The sequence below is a fragment of the Chanos chanos genome, chromosome 2 (assembly GCF_902362185.1).
Source record: "Chanos chanos chromosome 2, fChaCha1.1, whole genome shotgun sequence".
Classification (NCBI taxonomy): Eukaryota; Metazoa; Chordata; class Actinopteri; order Gonorynchiformes; family Chanidae; genus Chanos; species Chanos chanos.
In genome coordinates, this window is record NC_044496.1 from 25,057,586 (window position 1) to 25,079,064 (window position 21,479).

Consider the following 21,479-nt stretch of genomic DNA (forward strand, 5'->3'; position numbering starts at 1 on the left):
AAAGCTTTCCCATTCATTTTTAATGAAGCTGGGCAAACAGCCTACATGGGGCATTGTGGGATTGACATTGAAGTGAATACAGCGAACAGAGCAGAAATATTTTTAATTTTATTCACATGAGGAGCAAATTCGCCTGGCAGTGGCCAATCGGATTGTTTCTTGCAACGTAGCAACCTTTCGTCATGGTGAACAGTCTATGTCTATGGACAACCAAACGGAGTGCATTTGAAAGACATGCCCCCAGAGAGAAGAGCCGCTGATGGCTCTGGCAAGCTGTAGAAGTTCGCTTTGCTCCAGTGGACACACACTGTTAAAGTTTCCGCTTACTGGGTGGGCCAGTTAGAGGACTATCCCTCCAGATTTTGCCGCCACAGGATTACAGAATATTTCGTCTCTACCTCTGCCTCTCCTGATGTGTTGCCTATAAACATCAGGAGCTATCCCACACACTTATTCCCACAGTTTTATTTGGTCAGCACTCAACATGCTCAGATTTAATATTTTGTCTTTTCTTCACCACAATAGAAATTCAGCATTTTTTTATTTTCCCAGTGAGCTGGATCAGGTCTAGCTCTAGTAGAGGGATCCAGGCCTTGAAATAAGCTTAGGTCAAACCAAGAAGTTATGACAGGCTGAATACAGCTGCAAAGCTGAGATAAGTAGACATGTTGGTCTCAGTTTTCTGACCTGGGCACTCCTTGGTCATCTCCATCATTTTGTTCGACAGAAAAATTTGCTTTAAAGACACTCATCAGCTGACGTTTTTCTACACGACTTCTGTTGGGATAAGGGCATTGAGACCTAGAATATTTTTAGTAATTGCCTTTATTCTTTGATTGCTTTGATCCCACTCACGGCTAAGACCAACGCACTAACACACTCATTGGACAAATAACAAAAATACAGGGCTTAACACACATAATCACAGAAATAAACTGACGACAGATACACAGCATAAGATTAACAACTGGAATTACACTTTCTTCACAAGAATCATGTCACTGAACAGTTGCATCTACTTGACTCTACTACTCAACTACATTTTATTTAACTTCTGCATGCGGGCTACACTGTGAGGCCACAGCAGTCAATATTGTCAATGTCCAAGTGATATTAACCTTTGAATGTGTCTTTACATTTTCACAAAATAATTATCTCAGACAGCATACAATACACAATACATTTCATGACTATTCGCTTTTATGATGAAACTTAAAGAACTTACGAGATTTAGAAAAGTGAGTGGTCAAATAGAAAGGGTTCTTCAGCAGAAAACAAAAAGAAAAGAAAGAGAAGAAAGACTGTGTAGATTAGAGCTCCACACTGCTATTCAATACAGCCAGTTGGCAGTAGGATTTCTACAGTTTGTTTCAAGTAACTCTTACACTCTATGTTTTTGCCCTGCCTTCTCTCTCTCTCTCTCTCTCTCTCTCTCTCTGTCTTTCTTTTGCTCTCACTGTCGCTCTTGCGCTCATTCACGCTTTTTCTGTCTCTCTCCAAAGGAAAGTGCTGGGACCCCAAAACCCACATTTGTTGCTCAGGAAGTCCCTTCAAAACATCAGGTCTTACTAAGGTAAATTTGAGAGTATACCTTTACCTCTGTTTTTTTGAGGTATGAGACCAAGTCTCCATTACTTTACTAGTGGGTATATCTCACTTAGTTTTCGAAAATAGCATGCGTGGCTCTCACGTTTGACACTCTGTCTTCTCAGTGCTGTGGTAAAAAGTCATACAGCCTTACCGATAGGAGGACACTCTGCTGTGATGGGGTACTGCATACGTCAGTGGACGAGGGTATGGAATGTGTGGGAACTCAACCATTCTCACCAGCCAGCACAACTGTGTGCAGACAAGTGGTGTACGCCAAGCCTGGTCAGCACTGCTGTGGAAATGCCACTTACAACCCACGAAGGCAGATCTGCTGTGATGGACACAGGTACAAAGCTCTCTCTCATAGTATGAAGCAAAACAAACAGAATGCAGTGTCGCGTAGAAGTGATGTCGTTTCTGTTCTCTTCATTTGTGGGCTCCAAATGAGACATTTTCTCAGTGAGGCTGTAAAAAGGCTGGGAAAAAAGTTTAGAGAATGTAGGAATATTTTTGTGTTGATTACAGGCTTTTATCATCTCTAGGTATGTGAACAGCCAAAGCTGGGTGAACTTTTTATGTTTTTAATATCTAATGACAAACGTATCCAAAACAAATTTATGACTTTAAAAGCATTTTTGGGCTTGTTTTTGCATTTGAGGCTTCCAGAAATGAGACAATGTCTGAATTTTGCGAGCAAAGGGTGGGAGGCAAAGGGAAGCAGGGTGTGGAAGGAAAATTCTCTTGGTGTTCAGTCATAGGTGTGTTTTTTCGTTTGGCTGGATTCACAGAGGTAGGCATGGAATTTGGCTAGTGTAATGCAGACGTGAGACAACATCTCAGTGCAGTTCACACACTCTCAGACTGAGGGTCAAATGTTCAAGAGCGATGGATAGAGTGGATATGAATGACTCATCCTCCACACAATATGACATTTGTTTGAACTGGTATACTGGCACAGACTGATCTATGCATTGACTGATCTCTGCATTGGCAGGTGAAGGTAATTTACTAGAAAATCCTTAGTCTGACATCATCTGCATACTGATTTATGATCTTCCTCAGTCCCTTCAAGGAACAAATATAAAATTTAGTCTCTGAAAATTTAGTCTTTCTCTTTTGAGAGGAAATGTTTATTCATGTAACGAAAGAGCCCAAGTCATAAATGTTGGGATTTATGGGCAGTATTATATCTTAACTGCTCAGGCACTGAAGTATGAACCAGAAATGCTTGTGTGTTGTAGCCAACAACACACTGTTCTTGTAAGCATGTTTTTTTGTTGTTGTCTTTGGGAATTCTTGTGCTCTTTGCAATGCCCAGACACATGCCTCGAATACAAACCATTGAACTTGTTCTGAACTCCGGAAATATTTTGATATTGATCCAAAACTCGTTTCATTTCATTTTTTTCCTTGAGGTGTTTCTAACTGCTACAAGCTGTAGTAACTGCTTTTCACCAGTGGTTGTGCTCTAACATGGCATTTGCTAGTTCCAGAGCGAAACATTACTGGACAGTATGTAAATGACAGAGGAGATATGAGAAGTGCAATGAAAAAGCCACAAATAACAGTGCTGATGTAAGGTCAAGTTAAAATTCCAAAGTTAATAGATTCTGAGTGTTCCAACTTCAGTAGAGTTGGAGACCTTTTTCCTCTTTTTCACTTCAAAGTAATGAATAACTTAATAAGCTAAAAGAAACAAGTTCTGCTCCATATGGAGAACCACAAAGGCTTTGAAAGTGACAACCACAGTAGAGGAAACTTCAACTGAAACTGAAGTCCTCAAGTTCTTAAGCTCTAATCATAGGCAAGAACCAAGTTGTTTCTCTGATCCTTAATTTTATTTATTTATTTACTTATTTATTGTCTACACAGATACAGCAGAGAGAAGGATACTGAATGCTGTGGTTCCCAGGCTTATAACCGAAGCAGCACCAACCATGTGTGTTGCTCTGGTCGACTGCATGCCTTGTCAGCTGACAGCTCCAGGAAGAACTTTAGGTGCTGTGGACTGCTGCTGACAGATCCCTCCAAGCAGGAGTGCTGTTCCTCAGGGGAACGAGCGTTGCTTTACTCCGCCAAGCCAGGTTTTGCCTGCTGCGGGGATCGCTACTACAACACTTCCCTGTGGTCCTGCTGCCTCCATCGCCTCACTTCCAAACTGGTTACTGGGAATTATCACCCAAGTGAGAAAGGTAGGCGTCATCTCAGTGCCTGACACCACTGAGGCCTGAACATAGTTGTGTATGCAGATAAATGCATTGGCAAGAGTGAGATGACACAAGTCGCTTTGTACATAAAGCATTAGGAGTAGAAAACATGATATTTCCTCAAAACAAGGGAGATTTTATGATATTGATTATAAAGCATATATTTTTGAATGTTGTTTGTCACTAGAGAGCAAAAAACTTCAGTTACACTTTGGCAACATGGTGGCTAAAAAAATATGATGTCATATTAGGCGGCATAGCCAAATGTTGGTTAAATTAAGCAGTTTCTAAATGGCCAGTTGAGGAAAGGTAGTATAGTCAGTTTCACTTGATTCTTATTTAATTCTTCTGAAATGTATGTTGTTTCATTCAGCTGATTTTATTCATCACTCAAAAAGTAAAAACACATTCCTCTGTTTAATCTTAGTTTGATATCTTTACAGGTCGTTAAAGACAGTGTGAAATTTGACTCAGTGGTCTGGAATGCTACTGTATCATGGCCCCAACTTTACCTTACCTAAGGGCATAAACGGTTAACAAGCAACCATCCGGAAATCCCTAAATTAAACTTGTGAAATAAATCACGCCTGTCACACCAAGTCAGGAGAGTTTGCTGTGTTTCCGGCATTGCGGGGGTGTCTACAACAACCTCCAAGTTTTGTTTTGTTTTTTCCCACATGAACATTTGAACAGAAGCCTCATTGTTCTGAGTGTTTGTAACCGACGTTGTGACTCATTTGGCAATCGCTGAATTTTCCCTGCATGCTCATGGTTAAAACATGCCACTTATCTAAAATTCTTCCATAAGTTTGTGATGCTGCGAGATAATTCTCGCAAGTGTTTAGATCATTGTTTTTGGGTAGGATGCGGCTGAGGTGGCTTATAACAAAAACAATGAGATGATTGTAGTAAGTTGTAAGTCCATCAAGGCTTTGCAATTTTTACAAAAGTTTTCTCCTACTGCTTAAATAAAAAGTATTTCTGAACATATGGCACTGAATTGGAAAAATGGTTCACGTCAGAGGAAAATTAGTTTCCAAATATTGGTCTGATGCATACTATAAATGTCAGTTGATAACAAAACTATAAAATCTACATTCCATATGTGTATTAAAGTCAAAGTAGGAGGTTTGACACTAATTTAATGGAACTACTACTGCGCATAATAAAACAGCAACTGCAGTCCTTTTCACTATATTTTTTCTTCACAGTTTGAAATATCTAATTTCATGCAATATATTTAGTCTCCCCCTTGCAATTACAGTTGAAGGGAGTGAGGTTAGCACATGCTTCCTTCATCAGTTGTGAAGCCAGTGACTGCAATTATGCAATTATAAAGCTGTTTGTAAATGTATATATATGTACATATACACATGTGTGTGTGTGTGTGTGTGTGTGTATATATATATATATATATATATATATATACACACACACATACACGTATACACACACACACACACACATATACATACATACATACATACATACATATATATCACATTACTTCTTTGGGAGCCATCCCTCTTGTTCACAGTGAGGTCCGACTTACTCGTCCAGGTTCTACATTTTACCTTCATGTCCTCTTGTGTAATCAATGTAATGTTACAATTACAGTTCAGTCTTCACTTATTCCTGTAAGAGTCTTCCCCTCAGCAGCGGTGTTTGGCAAAACGCAGGTGCAGCTATCAATTTCCAACAATACTTGAGCCAGTGGCCCAACTTATACTGGCCCAGATGCAAAAACCAAAGGAGAAGACACTTATTTTCCCCATAGTTTACTTTTTGGGCTGAAAAACATTATGCTATGCCAAAGGTCACCATGATGTTGCGTACATGACATTGTAAATAAGACTGAAACCTAACTTTGATGTCACATCACTGTGTTAGTGATTAGACAGAAAAATCATCCCACATTTTGCTACTCAGTCAAACATAAAAGAGCCCATTCAGAGTAAATGAAACAAATCAGTCAGATAAAACCCTTGTTTCGCTTTTATATGATTCTGTGGTTATAAAAGCAATTTCTTGTCCTTCTGTTTCCAGTGTCCCAGCTTCAGTCTTTAGCAGACCTGAGGATGTCTGGCATATGCAAAGAACGAGGTAATGCCCTGTATTCACCCTGTGTTTCAGTCATATCCTCATCTGTTTCATCAGCGGATGTGGAGCTCACTGAGTCACTGATGGAGCTCACTGAGTCACTGACTTATGAATTTGTCAAATGGTTAGCATTTTAGACTTATTGCTCAGCTCATAGGAAAAGAGGATTTCAATCCTTCAAAAAAAAAAAAAAAACTAAGCAAATAAACAAACTTTTAGATGTTTTTGACATGCTGTGCTTACAGTACGATGTAAATGTGTGCGTGTGAATATATATAATTTTAACATTTTTTTTTACCAGTTACTGTGGGCAGAGTAGAGAGCATGGCGCTGATGCAAAAAGAGCGTTTTATTGTCCTGAAGGACGTAGTGGACATCCATGTGCAGAAGGGCAAAACCAAGCTGACCGTCAGCCCCAGACCTCTCCTTCTCAAACCACTCAATCACTGCAGCACCCCTCCTCTTGAGCAAGGTGAAACTTACCTGTGGAAGAAGTCTAGAGATCAGTACCTCCCCATCTTTCACCTGAAAGACTTGAGTTCTCTCCTTGCTCTTCTGTTTCACTGCTCTCTGTGAAAGTCACAATGTGGTTCATTTGAGCTGTGATATTTGATGAAATATGAAATAGATATGTTGCACCATCACACACATGCATTTGATGCTCAGAATGCATCAAACAGGTAAAAAAGGCCGCTGTGAAATAACGCTACAAGCCTTGCAATCCATTTTTCATACATAATTGTTCATTTTACTGATGTTTACTTTTCCTGCATCAGTCACACCGGAGGACATGTTGCATGTTTAAACTGAAAATAGTGTGTGTGTGTGTGCGTGTGTGTGTGTACCAGTATACCTTTTGTAAGCACAAATGAGATTCATTGATTGTGCTGTATCGTATAGGGGGTTCTGTTTTTGGTGTTGATTTACATGTTTAATTGGACATGTTTAATTTGACAGTTATTTTCTAATTGTATTATCTTGTTGATAAGCAACAAAGTCTTTAAACTAAGCTAATACTTACAGTTTAACTGTGTTAATCAGAGTTTATATTCACAGAGGCAGTTATTTGCTGTTTGAACATGTTTAAAAGCTATTACTTTTTATATGTAATTTATATTAACCATTTATATGCTATGATTATCTATTTTTAATACTCCTGTTACAAGGTGTCTTTTATAAGGTGTAAGGTGTCTTTTCCTCTGTGAATTTTCATGCAAGACTGCATGGAGATTAAGCTACTCTCACAAAATTTGTCTACCAGTGCATCTAAAGTCACAGGTAGAGGATGTAATACAGTAAAAACATTACATGACAATAAAAACCAAATAAAGTGTACTTAATGGAAACATACTGACAGTTTGCCCACACCTCATTACATAATTTTCATAATAAAGCATGTTCAGAGTTGCAGACTTGGCACAGACCTTGAGATATTTTCGTTTTGCCTGCAAAAATAGACCAACAAGAGCAGTTCTTTTTTTTTTTTTTGTATTTCTGCAGCCATTATTGCTTTCTCCCTATAAAGTCAGAGAACTTCACTGGTTGATATAAAAAAAAAGCAGCACCTATAGTCAAATCAAAGTTATCACTGACTCAAAGAATTATGGTTATAACCTTAACCCTTCTTCAAGAGCAACTCGCAATTAGTTCTTAGGTAGTTTTTTTCAATTTCTTATAAGTTTGTATGCGGTCACACATCTGGAGTTACCGTGGTGTTAAGTGTTTTTCCTAGGGAGTCAGCTGTCATGCCTGAGCACTGAATCCATGAACTTCTGTTTATTAGACAAAGTCCCTTGCCATCACACAATCCCCCTTCTGCCTAATGGGCAAGTCCAAAGATAAACTTAAAACAAACACACAAATGACCCTTGGGTTAGTCAAAACATTACTATCTAGATTTCAAATCACCAGTTCGAGAAGAATCACAAAGTAAACATATTAAGATGATGACATGTTACACGTGTTAAACACAATACACATTACATGGTAGATGGTGCTAACTACATAAAAGTCTGCATAAAGATGGTCTGCTTAAATAAAACAGAAGAACTTGTGTTGTCAGGTTCATCACAAGGATAAAATCACAAAGTCTTTCATTTGTTCCTTCCTGTGACTCATATGTCAGACCACATAGCAGTTAACTTGGGGGTCATGCTCATGTAAGCCTGTCAAAACTTTGAAGCATGACTTGCTTTTCAGTTATTTTTTCTCATAGAGCTGTGGTAATACACTGCAATGTTTTAGCACCCTTACAGTGGATCGTGGGATTATAAATCATGCAATTATGAACTTTTCAGATTAAAAATTTATTTTTCTTATTTGAAAAATATAACCCTGTAAAAAGAAATCAATGAATATTGGCATTACTAGTGTCATTAGTGATTTTTTCTAACATCAGGGCATACAGTCTGTTGAACTCCATTATTCAAGCACAGGAAAATGATTAAAGGGAGAACCATGGCACTCTGGAAGTTAATCAAGAGCGAGTGGTCTGTGTGTAGGAGGTGACTATTCTAATTAAATTCATTTAGTGAGATTAAGGTAATTAAGACTTTGGAAACAGAATAGCCCACAAAACCTCAATGACTGCCACTTAAATCGGAAAAGACTAGAGGCATGTGCAGAATAACAACACACACAAACAAGCCAGTGTTTATAGGTGTGACTGGAACAGTATCAGGCAGCAAGTGAAGGACAGTCTTTTTCATTGCAGTACACAGGCTACTGATATTTTTCCTTATCGTTAGATTAAAAAATCCACAAACCGTCCCCATTTCTCTCTCTCTCTCTCAGACACCTACACACACACATTTTTTTTTCTCTCATGCTCCGGGCCATGGAGAGAACTAATGGAAAAACTATGCATCATCAAACTGTCATGTATATCAAAGACCTTGCTCAATCGTGCCAAGACCAGTGCTGACAATATCAAAATAGTATCAAGGTGAAATTACTTCAGTTTTCACAATTTCTCTATATTGTGCTAATTGTATGTGATTAAAACTATGGTATATACACTACAATAAATAAATAAATAGATAGGTAAATGTATAAATAAATAAACAGCTCAGTAAATTAATAAAAAGAATATGTACATTAATAAATAAATAGCTCAATAGAAAGAGCATTGATCCCTTTCACTTTATTTTCTGAGAATAAAAGGCTACTAATTTTCACTGACATTTTTAACTCACTATCCCAGGCCTCCCCAACTTCAAGAGTCACCTCTGTCTCCTCAGTGGGTTCATTCCTCAAAAGGGTAGCAGCATGAATCGTTTTTGGAATTGGATAAAAATCCAACAACCGGCTAAGTTAAAATGGCTTCTGTGCCCTCCTCTCTTGATCCTGGTGCCTATATTCTGATCTAACCCAGTCCTCAGCCTGTTCAGCTCTCAGTTTGCTCAGTTTTAGCACAGTCTGCAATGTAGCCTCTTATCCTTGAGTCTGGTCCAGTGTGGTAATCTCTGGAAGGCTCCACTGTGAAATCTTGCTTCAGACTGCCAATTCAAGTTCACCATCAGGTTACTTCACTAAAACACAACCAAGATAGCTGCCCGTATGATTAAGTGTGCCTCTATGTAGTAATCATTGTTTCATATTTCTGGTCATATCAGTTAACCTGTTACTGCAGACTATATCTATAGCCCTTACTATGTCTGACCTGACCTTGCAGCCTACTTTTTTCTGGCCCTTGACCATCTCAGCCCTAGGGACGTTCAGGAAGTTTCTTCAGACTTAAACAGTGAAGCATTTCAGATTGCTAATACTGTGGGACTAAATGAAGCACATATTCACTCAAAGAACAGTACAGTATTTTTAAAATTGTGAAAAGCAGTTTGCATATTGACAAAAAAACAACTCCCTCAACGGCTCTGGCCTCAGGAAAAATCGATTGGGCCATCAAATATTTCCTCTGCTGTCGTAAACGGCTCCGCCTCCTTGATATACACAGTAACCGACTCAGTGTTTCCTAGGAAACACAACAACAAACCATTGATTTTAAGCGTCTCTAGCACCAGTTGGTTCTTACAACCACGGCATCAGCAGTGACACTGTACGAAGTTTCTTTACTTAAATGATATAATGATCTGTTTTCATAGCTGACTCACTTAATTGATGTATAGACACCACATCAAAGAAAATGGTAAGTATGACATGATGTTCCAGTACCTTACAGGCGACGTTAGATGGATATGTCAGATGGCTATCCCGTACACTAGCAACTAATTCACGAACGCAATACTAGATACAACAAAAAAAATTCCGGTTGCACCTATTCTTCGCAGCCGCAAAGCTTGTTGTCGAAGAGCGGTAATATCCGTTACGGACGCTATCGGATGCGTGCCCCTACCTCTGAGGTAGACGAAACACTATTTGGAACACCGAAACAGGTGATTCTGGATTGCTTCGATTTTCCCTATTCACCTTTGATCAGTTTTAGTTTACAAATTCCCATGATCGCAAATGCATTCTATCGCACTTTTAGGAACTCATCGATATCAGCTCTTGCCTATCGTTTCAGCATCCTGCACGCGAGGGGGACTCAGACGGCAGGTCACAGAAAACAGAAAAAATTCGTGTCATCACAAAGGATCTCATTCGGGACATAAGGCAAGACTGTTTTTTTCACACGGCATCACGTGTAGATGACATTACTCCAATTTCAGTATTATGCATTAGAGCTTAACTTTTTATTTGAGCCCCTGAGCGGTTCAGTTCTGATCAGTCATTACTGTTTTTTGAAGATAACATCAGGAAATAAGAGCCTTCAGAATTAATATTTTTATTTTGTCAGAATCCCATGTAAGGATCCTTCAGGCCTCTCCATCATTCTGTGCCCCTCGGAAATCGAACGAATCACCACAAAGTCTCGCATTCCCACTAAAGAGGAGAGAGAAAGCGCTTTGGAGTCACAACGCCAAGCTCGAGAGGCAGCAATGGTAATCGGTCTGTCCTTAATCTCTGAGAACAGTAGCCTTAGATGGCCAGTTTGCTCTGTCCAGCTTGTGACTTGTGAATTATGCCGTCACCTCATTTACACCACTTGGATACATTAATCCACGTGCTGTACTGGACTGAAACCTCGTGAGACAAAACTGCTTGCTGTGAGTGTCCTGTGTTGGTTTTAACCATTCTATTCACTGTCAGTCAGTGACAGAGATTAGGACGCATACACACACACACAGACACACATACATACAATTACACTGAGGTTTCACCGTGAGTTGTGTTCTGGCTGTGCTAGGAGGCTGCAGAGGAGAGGAAAGCACACATGCGGCAGGCAGACTTGTCTCGGCAGAAGAACCAGGGTCTGAGTGACTTGGAGGCTGAGGCACGGGACAGAGCACAGTACCTGCTAGAAAGAGCTAATGCCATGAGGTTGGAACAGGAAGATGAGGTCAAGAAACTCAATGAGGTAAGAGGAGCTTGCTCGCTCACACCTTTTTACTGTGTTCTCTCTTCTGTCCCTTTTTACATCTTATCTCCCTCACTCAATTTACCTGGTCAGATATAGAGTGTACACATGTGTTGAGTCAGGTGTGTTTCTGCTTCCTGTCATCTGTGTGTATGTGTGTGTGTGTTTGCATGTGCATGTGTAAATGTAGGGAGTTACTTTATTATGAACCTTGAGCGTTTTGTCATCAGTACTTTAGTTAGAGCAAAGCCCTCACTCTCCAGTCATAGTTCTGCCCCTGGTGTCAGCCGGACAACTGGATGCTTGTTATGAGGGTTTACTGGTCTTAACAATCCCAACCAATGCTACGGTGCTATGTATGTTTCGGTAGATGACTGAGAATTCCCTTGCATGGTAAATGCAGGCCGAGTGTACGCTTGTTGAGTGGGTCATGTGGCAATACATGAAGTGTGTCATGATTACGTGGTACAGATATGGCAGGTTTGTCTCTCAGTTAATCTTAGGAGCACAGTGTCATGCAATTCGGGATGCTCAGATTCTGGAGAAGCAGCAGATTCTAGCAGAGCTGCAGGAGGAGGAGAGGAGGCTGGATGCTATGATGGAGGTGGACCGCAGAAGAGCATTGGAGGTCCAGGAAGAGATTGACCAACTACATAAACAGCAGAGAATCCAGTGAGTTCACACACACACACACCCTGCACCTTATTTTTCTGAAAATTTTTGTATCAGTCAACCCAACTTTATCATATTTGTTTGTGTTACATGTGTCTGTGCCTCTGTGCGTTTATGTGTCCATGTCCATGCATGCGCACAGGGGGAAGATGTGTATTTTGCGTCAGATTGAAGACCGCCAGGAAGAACGGATGCTGAAAGAGGAGATGAAGGAGCAGGAGGGGCAGCAACTGCTGGAGAACCTGGAGAAAATGCAAATGGAGGAACTGGAGGTACACTGAAAATATCATATGAGAGCAAACACACATGTTAGTATGACCAGAGGCGGGTAGTAACTTGTTACGTTTACTCTATTCCATGTACTTATGTAACTTTTTCCAATAAATTGTACTTATAGGAGTAGTTTTAATGCACAATACTTTTTACTCTTACTCGAGTACATTTACGGTTTGAAAGATGTACTTATACTCCGTTACATTAGACTACACACTTCCAGGCTCGGATTGGCCATCGGGAGAGGCGGGACTTTTCCCGGTGGGCCGCTGGCTGGCATTAGTGGGCTAAAACTGGGACCTACTTAAATTCAAGTTTAAACTTTCACTCTTCAATAAAATAAAAATTTTCAAGTTTATTTATGTTTTAATACCACTACATATACTATTTTTAACGATAAATATTTTTTGGGAAAAAAAATTGTGTCTTGGAAGGTAGTTCAAAACACAGATATGCCATAGGTTCGCAACGCAAGTAAACCCTGTTTGTTACAGCGGCACATATAAACATGCATAAAAAAGAATAGGCTACAGTGAAATTTAGCAGTGAAATATTATTGTGGACATCAAGATATCTGAAGATACATGTGACAATAGAGTAAAAACACATGAAATTGCCTAAGTAAGTATTTGATCAGTTATTGCAATACACAACAGCATTTAATCAGACTCGTTCAGGGGATGTTTTACAGCGACAGCAACAGTACCAGATACTATGTACAGATCACGGATGAGGTGTTTTAATTAACGACTTTTATGTCACCTCATCCCTCACCTATCCCACAACAAAGAGGAATGCCGCCATGAATTATGCTTATCCAGGCTGTAACAGACAACTGTCAGCTCATGAATATCCTTCCAACAACAGCGCTTTAACTGTCATTCAGTCGAAAAATGTGTTTTCTGTCATTTAACATGAAAAAATGCAGTGATAGTAAGGACGTTGAAGTGAAAATACGCTTCAAATGTTTGGTTATTAGATGCTTCATCTATTGCCCGGTAAAGACGGAACACCTTATTTGAGTGAGACAAAGTCCAAAACCTTGTCCACCAAATATTTAATTCATTTTGGAAATTTAAAATCACTGAAAAGGAGGATAAGCTTGCTTCGCCTTGAGGGGCTGTCTCTTGTTTAGGATGCTTGTGCTTTCACCTCACACACGAGAAAGTCTAGCTGTTTCTCAATATGCGTACTTATCTGTACTTGCGTTCTTGTGGACTTTTGAAACGTCATCAGTCAGGACCGAAGGACTGTTCCATTTAAAAGTTCACATCTAACCAAGAACAGATCAAATACCTGGATGTGTTCTTGATTCGTGGGTTTTATCAAGGATGCATCAGGAGATGACTTGTGTTAACTTGTCGAGCCAAGTTTCCCATAATGCATTTCAACCAAATTTCACAGAAGTTGCGATAATGGCGGCAGACGAGCGACAACATAACTGTACAAGCGTAGATGGCTTCTAAAGGGAATGAGAGATGACGCTCTGTTTGGTTTATTGCACGCGACGCCCAAAACACACCTACTGGTTTATTGCACTCTACGCCCAAAACACACCTACCTCAAGTACAGCCCCTTTAAACCATGTGCCACACTTTGCGCCCATTTTATTCGGCGTTAAAATAGCAAAAGTGGCGTAACCATGCCTTAAGCTGAACTGCTTGTCTCTTCCTCCTGTGGTTTTGGTAGGTCGCTTCCTAAAGCCCAATTTATACTTCTGTGTCAAATCTACGCCGTAGGCACGACTTAAGGCTGATTTATACTTCTCCGTAGGCTCTACGCGGAGCCTACGCAAGTGGCCTACACCGTTGTGAGCATTTATACTTCTGCGTTGATATATCTGTGTCCCAATGTAATGAAACCTTTAAAACGCTAGTTTGCCATGGGATTTCTATGCAGCTGTGTTGATTTCCTCGTGCATTAGAAACGATGGAGTAAATAAAAAGTTGGACACGCGCACAGCCTCTATGACGTCGATTGCTTAGATACGTGCTTATATGTTACTGTTTTAAGTATACCACACCCTCCACTGGTATATAGTATTTACACGCATTGTTAACACAGTAGCATTATGAGCTAGAGAGAGAGGGAGACCGTGGAGGGACCAAGCGTCAACTAACTGAGCTTCATGAAACAGAGAGGAGCGTTGCTGCAGCGCTCGTTTCAACAACGAAGAAGAGATTTCGGAGTTTTCGGACGTTGCACCAAACTTTCAGTAAACTCTGTACCTGCATCCTCTGGTCTCTGTCTCTTGTGACGGAGTAGTTGCAGCATTCTCCGTTTCATATTCTAACGTCCCCAAATAAACAACAGCGGAGAGACTCTCTTACTGGTTGCTTTATGTTATGAAATAAACTCACAAAAGGCTGTTAGCCACAACCCACCCCTTGGTAATGGAGCATGGGGGCTCAGAATTCTCAGCTACAACCCTGCACACATACAAACCTTTTTTAAATAAATGTAAAATAACAGAGAAAATCACTGTAATATAAGGTGTTGCCAACTTTAGATGAGTTTGTAATGAATGTGTGTTGCCCTGCTGATATTTCAGTAGTGCACATTCGCATTTTTATTTTGGGCATAACTGATACTCTGATACATTTGAATGTAATACATTTGAATGTAATACATTTGAATGTAATAAATCATCATATGAAGTTACCTACTGCTTGAGTAGTCGTTTTATGAGATTCCTTTTTACACATACTCAAGTCATTATTTTGATGAGTACTTTTACTTCTGCTCGAGTCATTATTATCATAAGGTAACAGTACTTTTGCTTGAGTACAGTTTTTGCTTACTCTACCCACCTCTGAGAATGGCCAATTCTTTGAATGTCACCAAATGTCCCCCGCATTGCTTGCACATATTGGGTGATCAAGCCGTGGATTTAATTCATGGCTGTTTGATCATGGTCAATACATAGGCATGATTCAGAACATACTGCATACTACACAGAGACATAGCAGTAATGTTATGGGTCATTATGAGAGGTATACTACTATTTGTATGTTTGTCTACAGGCCCTGGAAAGAAAGAGAGAGGAGCAAAGGAGGCTTCAGTTGGAGATCCAGAGGATCAATGAGGACAGCCTGTTGGCTAAGGAGCAAAAGAAAGAGGAGGAGAGATTAGCTGATCTGAGAGCTATGGAATACACGCGCAAGAAACTGGTCAGTCTGTCTCTGTACAGTTGAGAAGACTACACCAGTGTAGGAAGACAGTATACTTGGATAAATTACAATTTACTGCATACCAGTGGCATATGATCATTATGGCACAAACACTGACTTTCCAATGTAAAATCACTTTTTGATGTATTGTGGAAAGTTCATCTTTTGCTTTCACAGTCCTCTCAAAATGTTCTGAAAAAGAAGGAAACAAAGAAAGACAAGCCATTAAGGCTTTTCATGACATGTTTCATTTATATGTAGTCAGAGGAACTGGTAATGGGTGAAACGGGACTAGAATAGTACAGAGCAGTCATGAGCATCTGCCTTAAGAATGCACAATTTTAGCTAATTTCCTGTTTTGTTGTTGTACATTGCATTGTCCGTCATCCAAATAGACATCCAGTTCCTCTGTGATTTCCTTGTGACCTCCTGTTCCAGGAACGTGAGGCGGAATATGAGGCTGAGCAGCGACGGATTAAGAGAGAGAAAGAGAAGGAGGTGGCCCGGCTGCGGGCCTTGCAGGAGAGAGACAGAGACCATAAAGCTGAGCAGGTTACCACCACACCTGCTTAATAAACATGCATGGGCAACATTTTTAGTGTTTTTATTACCCTTCACCCCTCTATATTTCCATAATCTCTTCACACCACTAATCCGACATAACTGACAATTTGTGTAATGCGATTTCTCAGAAAACATCTAGGTGAAATAGGAGAATGATGAGTGTCTTTTCCAGGTTGCGGCCCGCTGTAACTGATTGAGTTGTTTTCTGAGTTGAAGTGCAGTGGAGGTACTGAGTTGGGAGGCATACAATTACATGTCAGAATTACACATTGTGTGCCATATGTGATTCAACAGGATGAGATCAGGGCACGGAGAAACCAAGAGGCCGCTGAGAGAGAGTGGAGGAGGAAAGAGAAAGAGCAGATTAAGAAGAAGTTGGAGGAGGATGAAAAGCTGAAGGCAGCCCGTCTGGAGCAGATTACCCACAAAGAGCATCTGTTGGCTGTTGAGGCGGGACGAGAGAGAGCGGAATTTGAGAGGGTCTTAAGGTGAAACCACATCCGTTTGCCTTTACAAACACAAATCCTTGTAATTTTATAGCTTAGAACTGAAAAGAGTGGCTTTGTGGTCAAGGAGATGAAGTGAGATAACTTTGTGATAGCAGTGGTTAATGGAAGGCTAACAACCTCAGACTATTCCAGGAAATATATTAATAGCCTTTGACCTAAACTGAAGCAATTCTGGAGAATTAACACATTTGAGACACTTGGGGAACAACTGCAGAATGCCTGGAATAACTAAAATATGAACAGGGATCTGAGAAAGTATACAGGTAGCCTACATCTCTGTAGGAGGCAAGGGACTGAGAACAGAAGACTCAAATAAGACATCCGAAATACATGAATATATTTGTGTAAAAATTTTTCAGACATCTGGTGCAGCGCGAACCAAGTCTCATGTAGTCAAATTTGTGTACAAGAATATGTTTTTTGAGTGTGAGTGTATAAATATAAAACCTCAATAAAGCAGTATTGATATTTAGTGAATGAAACAGGAGGAGTAATGGTTCTTCATATAATATTTGTATAAAGCAGAAGTTTTAACAGTTGTTTATACTTTGAGTGAATAGAACAGGTGGAGTCTTGGTTGTTTGTATACTGAGTAAATAAGACAGGTGGAATAATGGCTGTTTTATATATTAACTGAATAAAACAGGTATAGTATTGCTTGTATGTGTATTCAGAGTATAGAACAGGATAATGGAGTGAATAAGAGAGGTGGAATAATGGTGATTTATAGCTGTTTATGAGTGAATAAGACAGTACAAGTATTCGTTTTTTATACATATGGGTGACAGATTAAAGGAAAAACCTGAATAAATGAGTGGAGAAATGAATGCAGGTGCTTCCACACAGGTGTACTGCATGGTACAGATAAGCAATTAACATCCAGTCATGCTCTGTGGCATGTATAAAAATGCTGAGCAGGCTCAGCTGATCTCAATTTTGGATCCAGATGGCAAGAGGAAAAGATCTAAGTGACTAAAAAGAGGTTCATCGTTTGGGGACAGATTGCAGGAGCTTCAGTCACAAAGACTGCTCATGTTTCATGTTTCAATAGGAACAGTGACTAAAGTGACTCCTGCATTTAGATCTATGGGAAAGACAACAGTAAATAGGGTTGGAAACTGTGGTCGGCAGTGCACATTTGATGACAGTGATGCTTGTGCATTAGTGCGTTATGTAAGGAAAAACAAAAGAGTAGCTCTTCCTCAAGTGACTGAGAATGTCAATGCTGGATGTGATCAGACAGCGTCTTCAAGAACAGTCTATCGACAATTACATATAGAGAGATATTAAAGTAGGGTTAAGCAGTGCATAAACCCCTCATTACAAAGAAGAATGCACATTTAAGAGTTCAGTGGTGCGAAAACCGTAAGCACTGGCTTACAGAGATGTGAAAAAAAGTGATGGGGTCAGATGAGTCATCCTTCACCATATTCTCGTCAAGTTGGCGAGTGCATGTGTGGCGTACATCGAGAGAACAGTACAGGCCTGAATACTTAACCCCTACAGTGAGGGGATCTGGTGGCTCTGTTATATTGTGGGGGGGATTTTGCTGACATGGGCTGTGTCCGAAATGGCATACTACATACTACTCGCATACTAATTATGACGTAAAAGTAGTAAGTAGTATGCAGTACGTGAAAAATAAAACTTTTGCAGTACACGACAGTTACCCGGATGATGTACTATATTGGCGAAAATTTCTAGTATACATCCCGAGCTCACTTCGCCGACTACTGTATCCCATGAAGCAACGCGGTGATTTCCAACTGTCAAAAAATTTTAAAAACATGCCGGACAGCGACAGAACCAGCTTCAACTTCACCTGCAGCTGCAGTTCCGAATATGAATGTATCAGTTGCATATTTTGGTGTAATAAATCTTCATACGCTTTCTTATACGGCTACTTTTGATACATGTTTGTGGTTGTCGTGTGTTGTTCGATTTTAACAGCACAGATCGCCCAACCGATAGCAAACGTGTAGTACACTACACGAAAGTTGTCATAATTGCGTACCATACTGTATACTAGTGTGTGGAGTAGTGCGCAGTATACAGTGTATACTAGGCTAGTATGTAGTATGTAGTACGGTAGTATGCCATTTCGGACACAGCCATGGTTTGGGTCCACTTGTCCCCTTGAAGGGAAGGGAAGGGTCACTGCAAATCAATACAAAGTTGTTCTAAGTGATCACCTTCATCCTATTATGAAACATTTCTATCCTGATGGGTGTGATCTCTTCCAGGGTGACAATGTCCCCATCAATAGGGCACAAGGGGTCACTGAATGGTTTGATGATATGCTATGGCCTTTGCAGTCTCAACCCAGTCGAACACCTATGGGAGATTTTGCACCGATGTGTTAGATAGCACTATCCACCACCATCATCAGAGCACCAAATGAGGGAATATCTCTTGGAAAAATGGTGTTCCATCCCTCCAGTAGAGTTCCAGAGACTTGTATAATCTATGCCAAGGTGCATTGAAGCTGTTCTGGCAACTCGTGGTGGCCCAACACCTTACTAAGATATATATTGTTGGTTTTTCCTTTAATTTGTCACCCGTCTGTATACTGAGTATGTAAAATGGGATGGAGTGGTGCCTTAGCTGTGACTGTTAAGAGTTAATGCAAATCTGACCCCTCCCATTCAGAGCACAGCTTGAATTTCTCACCCGCGAGAAGGAAAAGGAAGAAAGCCACAAGCAAAAGATTATGCGTCATGCTGAAGGAGTGCGGCAACAGGTGCGGGAAAGGGAAACGCAAGCCATAGCTCAGCGTCGGGAGCTCTTCCGCGAGGGAGGCCGTTTGGATGAAGAAGCCCGTAATCGCCGTGCCCGTCTGGATGAGATTAAGGAGCAGAAGCTGATGGAGCTGAAGTGAGTACAGGGGTCTTATTTAAACAGGTTCTCCACACCTTCAACTGTTTCACCTTCTTTTCTTTACATTTGGATTAAGGCGGTGGCGGTGGGGTGAGGTGGGTGGTGTTCAGGCAACATAAACCTCCGAGTTAATTGCACATTGTTGCACAAATATCTCAGATCCTGTTTGGGATTCAAAAAGGAAGTTGCTAAAAGGGGCACAGATCCTGGAAACAATAGGAAAATAGAGTTTTCTGTGATCCAACCACTTTCTCTTTCACTTTCACTCCAAAAGGTGTAGCTTACATGTTAGAGTTTAAGCTTGATGATTATATTTTCTAAATTCTATGTTATTGTCATTAAGATGTAAGATCTTAAGTGGATAATACAGAGTGAATTTAGGTGTCTGAAGTTCTGGATAAGATTTCTTGTGTACTGATTGTATCACTGTGACATCATCATATTTTAAGGGAAGAGAGCTTTTGTGTCTCTCCCTATCAGTTAAGTGTTTCACCCATATTGTGCTCCACTGAGTGATGTAACCTGCTTCTTATTGTTTGTTTATTCACTGGATTTGTTTCTTGCTTCCTCTACTTTAACAATGTCTGCACTTCACCAACAGGCTGTTTTAAAATTTGATGTCAGGGTGTGAAACCAGTAAATGGTGAGCTGGCTCTTTTGGCTCTTTTTGGTTCTTTTCAGGATTTGGTGTGACACTCCAATATTCAATATTCAACATGTTAAAAAGAAAAAAAAACTGTCATCTTGAACATGTTAGAAAGTAGAAATAGTGCTCTTGATGAATGTTTATCTATTAAAGTAATGCTAAAATATCTCTGAAAGATTTTGTATAAGTGTGAGTAGAAACAGAGAAGTGCAATAGGATCAACGGGAGCATTTGGGAAGCATCACATAAAAGAGTGATGGGGCAGCGAGCTGGATTTTCACTGGACTGTGTCAAAGTCTTTTTTTTCTTTCTTAGTTTGACAGTTGGCCTCCTCCACACAGGAAGCAAAGTGGTAAAAGACAGAAAGAATTAGTGGAGCTGTTTATTTCAGTCTGAGTGGCCGGATAATCATTGATGCTTTTTTAAATGTCTTTTTTTCCCCTTGTGGCTTCCTGACTCCTGACCACTGGTTTAAACAGTTGCTAGCTGGAGGCAGATGAGTCCTCTCAGTTGGTATTTGTGGTGAAGTTTGCTGTGTAGATTTCTTCTTCTGGGCCAAAAGCCTCCTGATGATTTGTTATTTTTTTACTTGTTGTTAATTGTCAGTAAGGAAGATTACTCACAACTCACATATCTCAGCTGTCTTCAGTTTTTCCCAGTCTCAGGGGTGTGATTATTTTTCTTATGAGGATATTTTTGGTATCTTAAATTGAGGGTACTGGGTTGGTATGAAGGGTTCTGGTGGTATTGTAATGTAATGTAATGTAACTATGGAAATCTACTTCAAATTCTGTCACATCTATAACATAGTTTCAGACTCCTGCAGTTTTTTACAAACTTTATTTATGCCTCAGACAAGTAAATTCATAGATGTTCAGAAATACTTTTAACCTCCCAAAATGGTTTTCCATTTTGTCACAGCATAACTAAAAAAAATACTCCAATATCAACAAGTGAGATATTTTCTAGATATATTCACGGGCTCTACAGACATTAACATTTATGCTTGATTCATCAATTTGTGACACATTTTGTTAATAATTTTTAGTGTCAGTATCATATGCTTATTATCACAGGTCACCCAGTAGCCTGTTGTTTTTATTTCACTGAAGACCTTTTTTTCAGTTTTCACTTTGACTGTAAAATAATTATGTCTTTTCTTATGTGTTAAGAAAAGCAATAAAGAGCACACTGTGTGCCAACGATTTGACTGTTTTTAGTGACATAATGATAAAAAAAAAATCTGTGCACAGAGGTGATTCACTCACCTTTAGCAAAAAATATAACAAAAATATTTTCTATTCCCAAAACAGGGCGGCCGGACTACCTGAGAAGTACTGCAATGAAGTTGAACGCAAAATTCACGCCCTCCCCTCTTTAGTGCGGTAAAAGAGGTCATGATGAAGACTAGATGTTATGGATATGCTCCGGCACATCAAAAGGAAAAATAAACTT

At 39.9% G+C, this 21,479-nt stretch overlaps 1 protein-coding gene across 1 annotated transcript; it reads left to right on the forward strand.

The window, feature by feature from the left end:
• Positions 1 to 1,796: 1,796 nt before the first annotated feature.
• On the forward strand, positions 1,797 to 21,413 carry cfap45 (cilia and flagella associated protein 45). The gene is made up of 15 exons (XM_030765189.1): positions 1,797 to 1,936; positions 3,463 to 3,782; positions 5,844 to 5,900; positions 6,199 to 6,305; positions 10,184 to 10,288; positions 10,384 to 10,508; positions 10,693 to 10,837; positions 11,143 to 11,313; positions 11,807 to 11,985; positions 12,128 to 12,257; positions 15,282 to 15,428; positions 15,867 to 15,980; positions 16,287 to 16,480; positions 19,151 to 19,375; positions 21,338 to 21,413. Exons 1-15 carry the CDS (start codon positions 1,797 to 1,799, stop codon positions 21,411 to 21,413), a joined length of 2,235 nt encoding a protein of 744 aa, XP_030621049.1.
• Positions 21,414 to 21,479: the final 66 nt, after the last annotated feature.

Bases quoted from the DNA above. Each gene is read 5' to 3' on its own strand.
- cfap45 (XM_030765189.1), top strand. From the start codon at position 1,797: ATGGAATGTGTGGGAACTCAACCATTCTCACCAGCCAGCACAACTGTG. The intron at 1,937-3,462 runs GTACAAAGCTCT...TTGTCTACACAG, and splicing joins ATCTGCTGTGATGGACACAG to ATACAGCAGAGAGAAGGATA. The intron at 16,481-19,150 runs GTGAAACCACAT...CCTCCCATTCAG, and splicing joins GAATTTGAGAGGGTCTTAAG to AGCACAGCTTGAATTTCTCA.